This window comes from Chaetodon auriga, chromosome 18 (assembly GCF_051107435.1).
Source record: "Chaetodon auriga isolate fChaAug3 chromosome 18, fChaAug3.hap1, whole genome shotgun sequence".
NCBI classification, from domain to species: Eukaryota; Metazoa; Chordata; class Actinopteri; order Chaetodontiformes; family Chaetodontidae; genus Chaetodon; species Chaetodon auriga.
Genome location: NC_135091.1, coordinates 9009418 through 9024255, shown reverse-complemented (window position 1 = coordinate 9024255; position 14838 = coordinate 9009418). Strand labels below are relative to the sequence as shown.

Here is a 14838-nt window from a genome sequence, read left to right as displayed (position 1 = left end):
TACAGAACATGCGCTATAAGAATACATACACACACACACACACACACACACACACACACACACACTGTACATACACACCTTGTTATGCTCCAGTTCAGTTTTCAGGCTGTCCAGGCTGTTGAAAATAAGTTCTTTTTGCAGCTCATTGTTGGTATTACTGATAAAACTCCAAACTGTTTCTCTCTCTGCTTCAAAATTCCGCCAGGAGCTCAGGGTGGCCTTGAGATGATGGAGAAACAGAGTCATGTCGATGGGTGAGGTTTTATGGAGAAAATACTGCATGAAACAAAATAATCTCTGGCTTTAATTTAATCATCCCTGATTTTTGGAGCTCTGATTATGAGGACCAGTGTGTGAGATTTAACAGGATTTATTGGCAGAATATGGCAGAAACAGTATATAGCATTCATACATATGTTTTCATTAGTGCGTAATCAAATGAAATTTGAATGTAATTTATATCTACAGAGGGAGCAGGGAAAAGGAGGGGTGAGGCGAGGGGTATTCAATAGGTTGCAATCTGCAACCTCACTGCTATATACCACTAAATCCTACACACTGGTCCTTTAAGGTGTTCTACTGTGGTTCCCTTTGAAAATGAACTTATGGCACTAAAGGCATTTCAGACATTTTTATGGAGATTTCAAGGATCAATTCAAGGACTGTAATAGAAGTGTATAAACAAATCCCAGGACAACTGACACAAACCAAATTAATATACAGCATAACAATCAATATCTCTGGTTAAGGTTCAGCGTGGACCGATCAATGAGCACTCACACGAGCAAATATCATGTGAGAAAACTCAGGCTCAGTCTACCTGCAGGTTGTGCTCCTTTGCCCCTGATTTATGGTCGACCTCCCTGAAAGCTCCCTCCAACTCCTGCAGAGACTGACTGAGCCCCTCCCCTTTCTGCAGCTGGCGGCAGTGGGACACCAGAAGCTCCGCCTCCCTCCTGTTAGCAAGGTGGCGTTTTCGGTGTTGCTATAACAAACACATATACAAGAAAACCGCATGTTCAGTGACAAACAAATCTGCTTTTTGCAGCAGAAAGACAACATGATACTAAAACGAATAAAATATTTGAAAGCAGAAATTGAGGAGACTAGAAATTGTTCACTAATTTGTGTCAACTGCTAAAATCTGATGGATGCTTTTGTAAATCAAGTATCTGTACACAGCCACTCTCCTACTTCTGCACTATACGCACCTGGTGAATAAGGTAGAGTTGTTTGGCCTCCTCCAGGCTCTCAGCATCCAGGATCCTGCTGGTCTGCTCCTCAGCCTCCCTTTGCGCTGTCAGAACCTCCTCCAGTGCACCACGCACCTCCTCCCCCAGCTCCTCATACTGGAACATAGCAGAGCTCTCCTCACCCCACTGTGAATGAGGGAGGCAAAGGATCAGACAGAAATAATGTGTTGAGGAAATACCGGAGATAAGAGACATTTTTAGCACTGAGAATATCTTGGAATACCTGACAGAGTGAAGAAAAGAGTGCCCGCAGGTCAGTTGACAGTTTGGCCAGAGCTGCTCTCTGTCTCTGGACCTCCAGCTCAGAGCTAACCTCAGACAGCCCAGCAAGACGACCCTTAAGCCACAACAGGCTCTCCTCTCTGGCATCTATTGCCTCCTGCAGTGTCTGAAAATGATGGAAGCACAAAAAAGGGAATGCAGGTTCACTGAGGTTGAGGGGTACTGAATTATAACCTGAACTCTGAGTCGACAGCAGCAAATATAATGTGCTAGCTCACCTGAACAGCAGCATCAACTTGCTCCTGATCGCTGGAATTTCTCGCTGTCTCTCTCAAGAGCCGTACTTGCCTCTTTTGAGATGAGAGCCAATCAGAAAGCTCACAGAACCTAGAAAAGGAACAAATACCCTGAATCCCCATGGAGTGATAAAAAAATGTCAGACTTTAACATTTTAGACACAACCTTTACCTCTCATTCCACTCTTTCCATTTATCAGGGTGCTGCTCCAGCTTAAGGTGGGTGCTCTTGATTTGCTCTGTCACCTCTTCTACAACCCTTCTGGTAGAGTCTAGCATTCGATAAGCCGGGTCGTTGTCAGGCAACTTATGACACAGATCCTCCATGTTTCTAATCCTCTTCTCGCACAACGTCAGAGGTTTGCGTTCCCTGAAAAAAGTCTGGAGATAAGAGAGAAGGAAGTGTTGAACTGATGAAGATGGCATTAAGTGATTTTATCTTTCTTTTAATCTCACTCTTGGGTTAATGTTTCCACCAAATCCGAGGCTCACTCTGTGCTCTTTGATCACTCGCTCGCTGGTGCAGGTCCCAGACAGGGTTTGCAGTTCTCTGTCCAACTCTGCTCTGCAGTCGTGTATGATCACAGCCACTCGACTTCGCTCCACGTCCACCTTTAGACGGAGCAAGTGAGACGGTACTTCGCCCTGGATGTCCTGTGGAAAAGACAGAGAAGATACAGAGCATAGGAGACATGGAAGATAAGATATGCTGTGTAATATACATGACTTTAAGTCTCATATTGTTGCATCCCTGAAACTGTCAGAGACCAAATATCCTCTTCAGAGACTGCAAATAAGGGTCGCAGTTAAATTGAACTAGTCCAGGTTAATTGGAGACACACTGGAGGTAACTCTATCGAAGCCAAGGTCTTTCTGGTTAAGTTAATGAAGTATGGGCTGTGAGCCTCCAGAGATGCCAAATAATTAGTGAGAGTGTTAAAGCATGTTGACCCCTGACCTTCCAGTGCTTGTGCAGCCTGCGGACAGTTTCTTGCAGTCCCTGTTGCTCCTCCTGAGGGAGAATGTCAGTCAGCTCATCACATGCCTTCAAGAACACACTCAGCACCCGCTGATCCAGCTGGCTAAAAAAATCCTGTGCAGAAAAAATACAAACAATAAATTCAGCAGGTATCTTACAGCAAAATACTTTTGACATTTAGGTGTAACAAACATAAAGTCATTCTCTGTTTACATAGTTGTCAATCTGGCAGTAAATGTACAGTGTAGGTTACAACGTGTTGATTAATGCTGCAGCTTCTCAAGACCAGTTATTTTCCAAATACAGAACAGCTGTATCCTCCGTGTACTCTTACAGAACGTCGCGGGTTTGTTCTTACACTGTGTTTCTTCAGTAATTCCTCAGCGTTTCCAGTCTCTCTCAAGCAGCCCTGAGCTTTCTTCAGCACTCTCTCCAGCTCTTGTCTTGACTCCTCAAACCTCCTCCTTAGGCAGTTGTTGGCCTCCTCCTGCCTCCTCCATTCCCCGACCTCCTTCAGCAAAGCCTGAGAGGATGGAGAGTTGGTAGTGGTGATTGTAGTTAGTCTCTTTGGTGATATAGTGTAATTACATTATTTGTCTTACACCAAGCAAATGAACAGTGAGACACATGAGTAAGTCTAATCTGCACTGTTGCCTCCTGGGTGTTTTGATGTTCTTGTAATCTCATTAATATAATCAGCGTTGTGGGTAATGCAGTGCCTGCATGGTGTTCTGGCATGTGTACGTGTATATTCATGTTTAACACTAACCTGTGCTGAGCCTTGGATTTCAGTCACTCTCTTTTGCAGCAGGGACAGGTCGAAGTTTCGGAGCACCTTACTGGTGGAGAGTGTCCTCTGCAGTGTGTGGTGATTCCTCTCAATCACTGACAGACAGCGTTTACAGCTTTGCTGCTGGTTTAACAAATCCTGAGGAAATTGTAAAAAAAAAAAAATATATATGGAGGTGTCTTCATAATGATGTGGCTATTATTATTATTATTATTATTATTATTATTTTTATATCAGCAATTCCCTTCCCAACAGACTAAAAGGTTGTAGCAAAAAAGAGTTTGTAAAGATGAAGAAGAGAGCAGATATAGTTATATTTGAACATGGACCAGCAGGGACACAGACGTATATGTACACTTGTCGTAAAACCAGAATTTTCCTTGAACCAGTCAGGCGTCTACCTGGTAATCATTCAAGTTCAGTCCGTTCATTGTCATGTTATCTAACCTGCCACTTTTGTTTTTGCTGGCTCTGGGTCTGTGCGTCAGGGTCTCTGGCGGCAGAAGTGATGCGACTGGCCCGCTCCAGGGCCTGGTAAAAACCGCTGATGTGTTTCTCCATCTCCTCCAACAGGGGCAGAAGGACATGACACTCCCTCACAAGGGACGGACACCGCTCTCTCACCTGGGGACAATTAACACAGGACATTAACGAATGACACAGAAAGTGACAACAATGTGTGATTAGAATACATTAAAGACTCACCAAAGAGGCAACATAAGGTGTCGTTACTACAGAAAGACCTGAGATGCTACTTCTCGTGTTTTAGATGTAAATGATACCTACCTTACTCAGCTGACTTTTGGCTGTTGCCATAGTTGCCATGACCCTGGCACCCTCGTCCTGCGGCGCATCCTTGGCGAGGAGCTGAGCACTGCGGGCAGCCAACTTGTATTGTGTCTCCATGGTAACGACCTTTTGCTTGGTATTCTGAGATGAGAAGTTGAGACAAAAAGGTCAACTGAGACTTTCTTAGACTGGACGCACTTTCATCCAAACTGCTTTTGGTAACACAAAACTGTGTAACATGGCAGTCTGCAGCTCTGACTTCAGAACAGCAGAGCCATAAAGCTTTTAATAATCGTTCAGTACAAGTTTAATTCACTAAGACATAAAACAACTGGGAAATATAATGAAAACATTTTCTATGGTATGTTCCTCACTGGGGAGCTGGTTGTTTTCTAATGTGCCCCAGTGCCAAAATGCGCCATTATGCACCTTGGAACTGAGCTGCAGGCCCCTGCCTCATTACGATGCAAATGCAAATGAATCAGTGATCTAATCAGCAACTTAAATCCTGCGTGCCGTTCACCATGTACTGATTTCAGACATACCCATGGAGGTCTTATCAGGGTTCTCACCTCCACATCCTGCAGAAAGGTTCTAACGTTGAGGAAAGACACCTGGACAGGAGCACTGAGCTTTGCTTCTGCTGTGTCCAGCAGCTCTTTAAGGGCAGACACAGCCTTCAGATGGTCTTTCCTCCACTTCTCCAGCTCATCTGCATGTGCATACTGCAGCAAGGGAAAGAATATACAAACTTCAGGACTGATTTTACTGAGAGATGTTCAGTACCATCCCAAGGCCTGGGTCAAACAGGAGCACACATTCAAAAACTCTTTTTGTTTGTTACTTGTTTGACTTTGAGGAAGAGGTCTCTCCATCGTCCGTTCAAAAGGAGCAGCTGCTGCTTGAGATCAAGCGACACGGTCTCGTCACATGTCTCGATGAGGAAATTCCCGGCGTCGTTCATGGCTGCGTGCTGATCCATCCAGTGGCTGAGATTCCTGAAAAACTCCTGCAAGAGAGACGGGCTGATTTAAAAGACACAAAGAAATTAAGACAAACAAAGAGCAACACAAAGAATGAGTGTCAGAAACAAAGACAGCTACTTTAAAAAGAAACAAAGAAAGGTATTGAAAGAAAGACACAAAGAGGGGACAATAAAAAACTGGGGTAATTAGCTGTCTAATCCTTGGTGGGGGATATGAATCTGAGGTAACCATGGCAATGCGACAACTGGAATATCCTTGGTGGCTTGTTGTGAGTCAAGGAGATCATTTGATACTTGAGTGGAGACTGCTAATAGGATTCCACTTAGAAGACCAAGTGCTTGAAATTGGGCTGACGTTCATTTGATTGCTACTACTCTGAGTCCATCAAAGAACTGTATGTATGAGAGGACGCTTAATCTGCGCATGAAAATAACCCTTTAAGTATACAGTAGGGCTCCATACAATATCAAGAGTCAATCTCATACCCGCTTTATGTTTTCTGGCTGGCTCAGGGCTTCCTCTGCGTCCTCCAGCCAGGCCTGTAAGGAGGCCACAGTGGCACTGTACCTCTCCCAGTTGGACAGCACCTCCTCCAGCATGCTCCTCACACTGCGCACTTCCATGGACAGACTCCTCCACTGAGTCACCACCTCCCGCATGAACCTACGCACTCCCATCTCGCCTTCATCCACTGGAGGAGAGATACATCGACGTACACGACATCAACAATGACAGCAATTCGAACAGCTGCACCGGCATTGCTGCTAGCATTAGTGCTCATACACAAACAGTGCACACAGCAGACATCGTTAACATACTCATCTTCAACATTAAAACATGATTTTGTCTGGAGTTTAGGTTTAAATGAGACCAATTCACTCAGTGGGTTTTGCAGTCACAGCCTTACTTGGTCTGGTATGACAAGTTGCTTGGGGTGGCCAATCGCTAATAGTCTCACTTTAAGGCACATGTGGTATACACATCCATAGAAACACCAGACAAAGAGCGCATACAGGCTGCTGGAGCTACATGCCCTTGCAGATAAATCTCTGACCTCAAAAACTCTCACTACAGGGACATGTAGCATATTTGCTTGTGTGCTCCATTTCATTGGTAAAAACAATCAGGTCTCATAAGTCCTGTGCCACAAACTATTGTCAGCTTACGTGGGAGTGATAAATGATTCCATCAAATACAAAATCCAGTTTCAAGTACACATTAATCAGACAGTGCTACACCTTTAAATAGACGATAATTACACACACATACCCCCTGTTCCTCCTCTCCCTGCTCTGTTTGCTATTATCTTAAACTAGGGCTTTAAAAAGATCCAAACGATCTCTCATCCAGCCAATCAGAGCTGAGGCTACTAAATACCAGCAAGACTCATGCCGGTATTGTGGTGGTGGGGGGGCACCTCATTTGTAGGGTCGACCAATCAAGCCTCAAATGTCCTGATTTCTCGCCACACCTCACTTCTCTGCTCTGCATACCCTAAAGCAGCACAACCCTGAAACTTAATGAAACCAACAAGCTAGCTCAGTTTGCGCCCAGAGACCTGCAGAAGTGGAGCAGGCCCTAACTAGCAAATGGGGTCGTATTCCCCACTGAGAGCTGGGAGTGAAGGAACCTCATTTAGCTGTAGCCTGCAGACTCTCCCCTTCTACCAAGCTGTAAAACCAGACAGGGGCAGACTGAGCAGCTGGAAGAGAAAACCTGATTGGTTATTGACTCGTTGACAGGGGAGAATGAAGTTGAGATGTGTGTATAGTATTGAGATATTTAATGCTGCTCGATTTCAAGTAAAGGCAACATGCAAAGGAAAATGGATTACATACAACCATGACATAATATAGATTTATAAACAATTAGAGATTTTGTCATAGCATTTACTCCAAGAAATCTATCCCTTTAATATCTCTGGTCGTGTTAGACCATTGTTGGCAATGACTGCAAATCAATGAACAGGACCGCTTTACTGCAACATCGTATTTTGGCATTAAAATTACTGAGGATCTTAATTTGCCAAGTATTTCATTTGCTGTATTAGCCAAAAACAGACATTCCCATCTGGTTATTTTACACATATTTGGTTGTGCCTCTCTGCCGTTTCCAAGGTCAAGATAGAACCTTTATGCTCACATTTTTAATTGATTTTCCAGAAAAATAACTATGACATAGCAATGTCGTTGTAAAATTACTTTCACAGAGGATTTTATCACCATTAAACAATCCTAAATATCAAACATATCAAATCACACATGTATTCATTTTGACTTCTCACCTGAGCTGTCAGTACTGACATAGGCCTCAGCAGAGTGTTTCAGGGACTGGAACAACGTCTCGTAATTTTCAAAGAAATGTTGCTTCTCCACAAATGACTGATGAAGACAGAATCAGATAAGAAAACAATGTCTCTACATGTGATGTGACAATGCAGCTAGTAGCATCATAATGGTTATACAGCCATAAAACTGGTACTCATGTGCTATGTAGAAGGAATTATTTTTATAGCCTCATGACTATCCAATAATAAAGATCAAGATTAAGTAACATTTCAGCACATCATGAGCGAATCAAAGCCTGATCTTACAACATAGTTGTGGAGCATCAGTTCCACGGACTCCTGTCTGCCATATTTTATGATCCAGGATCTGAGCTTGGACTCGGCTAGAGTGAGGAAAGCCTGCATGTGGTGTTTGTTCTCCAAGAATTCCATTCTAGCCAAGTGGATGCTCGAAGATGTAGAAACAAAGTTCATCCTAAAAAACATAAAGTTCACAAAAGGATATCGGACCTTTAGTTTGAACTCATGCCAAGTGAGGTAGTTAATATGATTCAAGTACTTCTATCTCTCAACAAACATTAAAATTGTTGATAAAGAACAATACTTTTCTCTGTCTTGTCTGTTTTTGTATTATTGCGTGTATTATTCAGACTTCCTGTCTTTACTACCTCTCTGCCATGTCTTGGAGCTGGTCTGGGGGAACAGGGACTCCATCAACACTTCTGTCTTTATGGATCCTCAGAAAGACCTGCTGGTGACTCTCCAGGCTCTTCAACACATCCTGCGCAGTATAAACACATATAGCACACGAACAAAGAAAAGCAAACACGTACTTGTAAAGACTGAACTGTCCTTTGTTTGTTCTCCAATGTGCCTCTCCTGTCTTCGACTCCATGCTAACCTTGTGCTGCTCCAGAGTTCTGTGGACAGTGTTAGCCGTCACATCGTGCGCCTGCTGGATGGTGATCTCTTGTCGCAGGGCTCCTTCAGCCTCATGCAGCCACGCCCCCACTCTATCCAGAGGAGCTGGCAGAGACCTGTCCAGCTGCAGATGCCAGTCCAGGAGCTGAAACACGGAGCGCAGTTGAGGCATCAAACGGAGAAAATTGTGATTGTCCAGCTCATTGCATGGCAGACTGGAGGTGCCTCCTGCTTCTCTCACCCTATTGGAGACCCTTTCCCAGGCCTGTTTGACCAGAGCCTGATCCACAGTCAGTATCCCATCCTTCTGAGTGGACTGCAAAGCTCCCTCCACCTGCTTCCTCATCATCTCCAACTGGACACGCAGACTCTTGAAAGACTGAAAAGAAAGAAGGAGGGAAATCTGTTCAGATTTCACAGCTCTGAGAGTATATCCAAAAATGTTGTAGTCACAGTATACAGACATCAGAACAAGTACTCTCTCAGGGTTTACACCCTCTTCCCACTGGTATCTAATCAAGCCCTCATAAAATCTGCTGCTAATTGCCTCTGAATGCTGTCCCTCTCTCTGTCTTCAGATTCTCAGACTCTTCTGAGTAATGTGCAAAGAAAATGGGGATATCCCACATGCTCCTGAATATGGAAAGTATCCCGAGGCTTGGTGGAATAAGCCAGATTGACTGAAAATATGACGGCTGCCGTCTGATCCCCACAGTGTAATGCCACTGATTAAGCTAATAATAGGAGCGTCTGTGCCCAGTATGCCCAGTTTAAACTGCACACACACCCAGACGCACACACACACACACACACACACACACACACACACACACTAACCTGGTACTGTTGAGCGAGATTGCCCTCAGTCTCCTGGGCCTGTATTGCGTCTCTCTCCAGCTGGTCGAGCCACATTTTGAGCTCCCTCAGGCTCTTTCGCTGCTCTCGCTAGGAGGTCGGGATGGCGGAGGGGCACGGGGGTGAACAACGGGTGGAAAGATGGACATGGAAATTAGGAAGTGCAAAGGGGAAATTAACAACAGGACAAAAGAGTGTAAAGGAAAGGGGGAAACAGAAAGATGGGCAGAAGAATGATTAACCCGAGAGACGTTGGAGGGAGGAAGAGGGTGACAGAGAGGACATGTACTGTTAAACATGTGTTCTCCTAATCCTCTGTGTCTCCCTGTAGGACAAAACGTCAAAAACCCACAGCTGCCAAAAACACTCAGCTTAAACAGGGTACTTTGTCTAAGACCCCCTACTAACATTTCATTGGATTTTAAGTAACCATGACGACAATACTACGCTGCTCAAAAGCTTGTGAGATAGTCTTTTCAGTTTGAGAGCCGCTCACTCGCAGTCTGCTCAGTCCTATCACTTATCACGCTCCTGTGGGGATATCAAACTTTATTCTTTGTGACAGCCTGAGACGTTCAAATAGATTAAGCTAATTACAAAGAGAAGCAGACTTTTATCTGTTATATTGTTCTCAGAACAACTCCTGCGAATCATTTAACAAGTAGTTCCAGTTTCTATTTGTTTTACAAAATAATACTTTTGTTGTTTTTATGTGAAATCACAACGGCACGTTGACCTTCGTTCAATGAAAGAGAACATTCAGGACAAGCATTAGCATATTATCAAGAAGTGTCGACAAAGAACAAAGCAGGTGTGAAACACAACAACCATCAAAAGCCTAATCAGCGTTGCAAGACAACAAAACACAGCGCAGCACAGAAAGCCAGTGGTTAGCGCAGCTTTGCAGCACATCACAGCTCCTGACACCGTTAACCTTAAAAACAGGCGAGCTCTATTCACAAGCTTTCCATCAAACACGCTGTATCAATGCACACTGCCAATGCCAGAGGCTTTCATTGTCATGCTAATGGAACCAGGAGCCATAGCACTAGGTGGTAACGTTAATAAATGGTAATATCACGTCTTATTATACTGGACTTCCTTTTGTTATCATGGCTCAGAAACCCTGCGGCAGGAATATCACATCAGGTCAGATACAGAGCCAATATTAGCATATGGGCTCTATTTTGACATGGAAAAACAATGTTTAATCTCACCCATACACTGTACAGTAGGCACTGATACTGTAATCCAATAGAAGAGTCAGAAATATAAGCATTAATCGCATTTATATGGAAACCATGAATGTGCACGGGTGCTAATTGCATTGAGCTGCGGGAAATGATGGAAAACTTGCCCCTGGGACCTTTAAGTTACTATTTAACCTACCTCCAACATTTCCTCTATATCGCGAGGAGCAAGACCCCGCTGTAGGACAGAGGGCAGCACAACAACCACAGGAAAGCAGTCACCACACAAAAACCCCAAAGAGAGAAAGACAAGGAGAGACACAAAGAGAGAGAGAGATGTGTGCAACAAGGAAAGACACAAAAAAGGCAAGATGGACCTGAGTCACATGACTAGTGAACTATGTTTGTTTTAACCTACTTTGAATAGGGGGTAGGTGGTGGTTATGGCATCAGGACATTTTAGAAAGCATTAAGTACATTTTAGAATAAGGAAATTTCCTGTAATTGCTCTGACTTTTACTTTACTTGGCCATGAAGAAAGCCTCACCCACCTCTCACTCACATAGGTCAAAACAAGCATCAAACAGTATTTAGAAAGCTCCAGCTGTGCACACTTCACTTCAACACCAATGAGACAAAATGCCATCTATATACAGTATATGTCACGGCTGACATTGGACACTCTAACTGTGACATCTGAAGAGAAGGACAAACACACAGGATGCAGAAAGAGAAAATGAATGAACGGTGTGTCCAGACTCAGATCGGTCTGACAGCTGGTTACCTCTTCTTCTTGCTGTCTGTCTGAGTTGCTCTGCTTTCGGTCAGGATGATGCTTCAGGAACTGGGCTACGTACGTCATGATGGATTTCTCATCTGGCTTGTCTACATCGACGTCTGAGGAGGGAACCGAATTAATGTCATCAGAAGTCATATCGAGATGAGGCAAGCTGATGATCCTTCAGCCGTTTCTCTCACAGTGGAAAATAACTGGAATTAATTAGAATGCATTTACCTGACATCTATTCAAAAACTGACACCTTAAATGAAAACAAGCCTCAGCACTTCAGAGCGGTGTCCAAGTTTTGTTTGGAGGTTCCACCATGCTGAATCTCATGGCCTAATGGACCTTAATTATACTGATGTCAAGCTTGATTTGTCGGGGTTCATTGTGAAGGGCAGGCGTGAAGGGGCACAGATGGTGTGTGGAAGTGACACTGAGGTGCACATCTGATGCTATGATGAACGCTTCAATTTTATTTCAGCATTCAAAAAGCGAAACAAAAAACAAAAAACAAAAAAAACCAGCATGAAACATGAAAAGCAACTATCACGATCAAGAGAGAAAGAAGATAGAAAACGTCATTTACCCTCTGGGTCAAGAAGTTGTGGAATACCCAGTTCTGTCTCAGCCAATAAGAAGGCTTCCTGCAGATTTTCTCGGTTCGGCCTCCTCCATACGTGCTCCATGTCAACTAGATTGGGCCGAAGGGCGTGGATGACAGCGAAGAACGCTAACCCTGTGCGCCAACTGGGGCCAAAGTCCTTCACCTCCAAACCCAGACGTCTAGAAAGAATAAATTACAACGTCCAAGCAGAAGAAAAAAGGATATTAGATTTAAGAGGAGATGTTTTTTTTCACATTTCACTGATAATGGTTTGGTGCACTTTTGATGTTGTGTTTTGAAGAGCAAGACAATTAACTAGTAAGGGAGGCTACATACTTGGTGGCTGTGTGCTGGACCCATTTTAATAGGGCCTTTCTGGCTCCGCCCTGCAGAGGTGGGAGGGATTTTCTTTTGACAGGTGGGCTGGTGGTCTCAGTGCTGCTGGTAGAGCTGTCCAGTGACGAAGTGCTGCTGGACAAGGCCTGAAGTGCTGGTATACTACTGGTCAGCTCCTCAATCTGGAACGAACAGGAAACCCGGAGAAAAAAATCAGGTCATAGGTTTATGTTTTTATGTTGTTTTTTGTGTACTTGCAAATGTTGGTCCACATAATACCAAATGTTAATGTTATGCGTCACCCAGAAATACGGCATTTTTCTGTACAGAACTGAAATTTATGGCTACGCACGCATAATCTAGCACTCGGTTTCTTCTCTCTACTGACTGGTGCTCACAACTCAATCCATTAATTCAATAAACATCACTGTGAAATGAAATTCATTTTGCACACTGTACATTTTCTTTAATTATTATCCTTAAGTTTGCTAGAATATCAGACATCTCCATGTGCTGATGTTGCTTAGAGACTGTAGTACTGTGATTAAGTCCTCATTGATCTGTGCATGTCTGAAGTGCCCTGAGGTAACAACTGCTTTGCTTTGGAAGACTGATTTTCCCATCTTATATTTCTCTATTGTTAAAATTGCTTAGTTTTTCACAAGCTAGAAAATGATATATTTCAAGTTTCCTGCTTTCCTAATAAGCACACAAAGCACAGTAAGCACCAACTTTGTTTTGTCTCATTGATCCTGAATTATGCACATTGAATTTGCTAATCTGATTGACACTTAAAGTAAATGAACGAAAGGACCTGGAAATACCTGGAAATAGAGGATGATGGTCCAAACCAACCCCAGTACAATTGATGGCCGTCCATCAACAATGTCTGTGGAGTTGATGTTCACTAGCTTGATCTGTGTCAAAACACGATATCCAATATTTCAGTGTGTCTTAAAACAGGACCTAATAATCCCAGACTGCAATCAATTTCAGTTTATCTGCTTACACGTCGCTACAGTCTTATGCATGTGGATTGAGTACACACAATTTCCCTAGATCCCTTCATCTGGTAACTCGTAAATATGTTTGAACAAAATGAACAATATACAGCATGAGCATAATCCTCAGCACTACTGGATGCAGATAATCCTGACCACGTCTATTCCACGTCCTGAACAAACAAGTGCAATGGGGTTATGAATACTGACCGGAGATCCTCTGTAGGCAGACTGGAGGAGGAAGAAGAAGAAGAAGACAGGAAGAGAGAGAGTGAGAGAGAGCATTTAGAGGTATATTGGATGTGTTTGATTGAAGGAGGGTGCCTCATTGGCTGTGAGATAGCAGATATTGTAGCATCTCTGAGGTGAGATAACTTGAGTGGTTGGCTGAGAGGAGAGATCTATCAGCACTACACAGGCAACAGGGATTATATCCAGCAGAGATGGACAGACAGAGGGTGATATGGGGGGAGAGGGAGGCAAAGAGAAGAGCAAGAAAAGGGGAAGGAGGGCTGTATATACTGATATGGTGAAGTATTCTATATTATCACACAGGGTCATATTACTGAGGCGCTGCTGCACAACAGGTCATCGTATGGTAATACACGCCACTCCGTATAGGAGAGCAAGCATGCAGGAGGAGATTGAGGTCTGGTGGGGAAGTGCGGGATAGTGGCTGATAAGAATACATGTAATACACAGTTTCATATTAGAAAACACAGCAGGTTATCCAAGCAACTCAACGTAGCAGTGTGAGGCTGGTTAATGGAAGTGTTTTGTGTTATATCAACACACACCGGCAGAAAGAACGCAGGTGACCATACAGGATTATTTGCATTGGTACCGACAGTGTGTGGACAAGCAGCGCAGTTGACATAATTCAAATTATTCACTAACGTTTTTGATAATTAATCAAGATTAAATGATCGGTGAAGCTAATATGCCAACCATGTGCTGGTTTGAGCTTCTCAAAAGTGAAGATTTGCTGATTTTCTTTGTCTTATATTGTTGTTAATGGAATAATTTTAGATTTTGGGCTAATATTTGACCATAATCTGAGATTTTATGGTTTAAAACAAGTCAAGGGTTTCAACAGTTTACAGTCTGATGAAATGAACACTGAACAATGCTTTCGATGACACAGACACAAGAGACAAACATGTATCAGACATAAAGCGATTGGGCCTCTAAGGCTAAATGTAAACACAGTCTAGACATACATCAGGTTTACACACAGAGCATATTTACATTTAATTTTCTACACACACACACACACACACACACACACACACACACACACACACACACACAGACATATACAGCAAGAGTGCCCACTGACGTTTCATCTCCAGACTGCAGATTACTGGTGCAGGATTTATGGTTTTAACCCTGTCACACTTGAGGAAGACAAATCAATGTCCCTGCAGACACCAGCTCATACTTACGGCTTTATTTATGTATATCCAAGGACGAGCTGGATGACGCTTCGGAAATGTATTTACTAATCTCGCAGAGGGGCAGTTGATGCAGTTAGATGATTACATC

General features: G+C 43.4%; 1 protein-coding gene across 5 annotated transcripts in view; it reads right to left on the bottom strand.

Annotated features, from left to right (window-relative positions):
* The window catches only part of syne1a (spectrin repeat containing, nuclear envelope 1a), a 121869-nt gene that overhangs the window by 86778 nt on the left and 20253 nt on the right, over positions 1-14838 (bottom strand). For 4 of the 5 annotated variants that reach the window (XM_076755671.1, XM_076755669.1, XM_076755673.1 and 1 more), the window contains exons 5-31: positions 13504-13524; positions 13117-13209; positions 12293-12474; positions 11939-12135; positions 11353-11465; positions 10768-10806; positions 9361-9468; positions 8765-8902; positions 8504-8668; positions 8271-8383; positions 7909-8077; positions 7600-7696; positions 5801-6006; positions 5174-5338; positions 4902-5054; positions 4327-4470; positions 3988-4164; positions 3520-3678; positions 3109-3273; positions 2730-2864; positions 2264-2425; positions 1944-2152; positions 1754-1862; positions 1477-1641; positions 1212-1379; positions 821-985; positions 79-219 (exon numbers count right to left, since the gene is read on the bottom strand). In XM_076755671.1, the coding sequence (XP_076611786.1) occupies positions 79-219; positions 821-985; positions 1212-1379; positions 1477-1641; positions 1754-1862; positions 1944-2152; positions 2264-2425; positions 2730-2864; positions 3109-3273; positions 3520-3678; positions 3988-4164; positions 4327-4470; positions 4902-5054; positions 5174-5338; positions 5801-6006; positions 7600-7696; positions 7909-8077; positions 8271-8383; positions 8504-8668; positions 8765-8902; positions 9361-9468; positions 10768-10806; positions 11353-11465; positions 11939-12135; positions 12293-12474; positions 13117-13209; positions 13504-13524 (3858 nt within the window). The remainder of the gene's footprint in view (positions 1-78; positions 220-820; positions 986-1211; positions 1380-1476; positions 1642-1753; positions 1863-1943; positions 2153-2263; positions 2426-2729; positions 2865-3108; positions 3274-3519; positions 3679-3987; positions 4165-4326; positions 4471-4901; positions 5055-5173; positions 5339-5800; positions 6007-7599; positions 7697-7908; positions 8078-8270; positions 8384-8503; positions 8669-8764; positions 8903-9360; positions 9469-10767; positions 10807-11352; positions 11466-11938; positions 12136-12292; positions 12475-13116; positions 13210-13503; positions 13525-14838) is intronic. The other variant, XM_076755670.1, reaches the window with a different exon arrangement.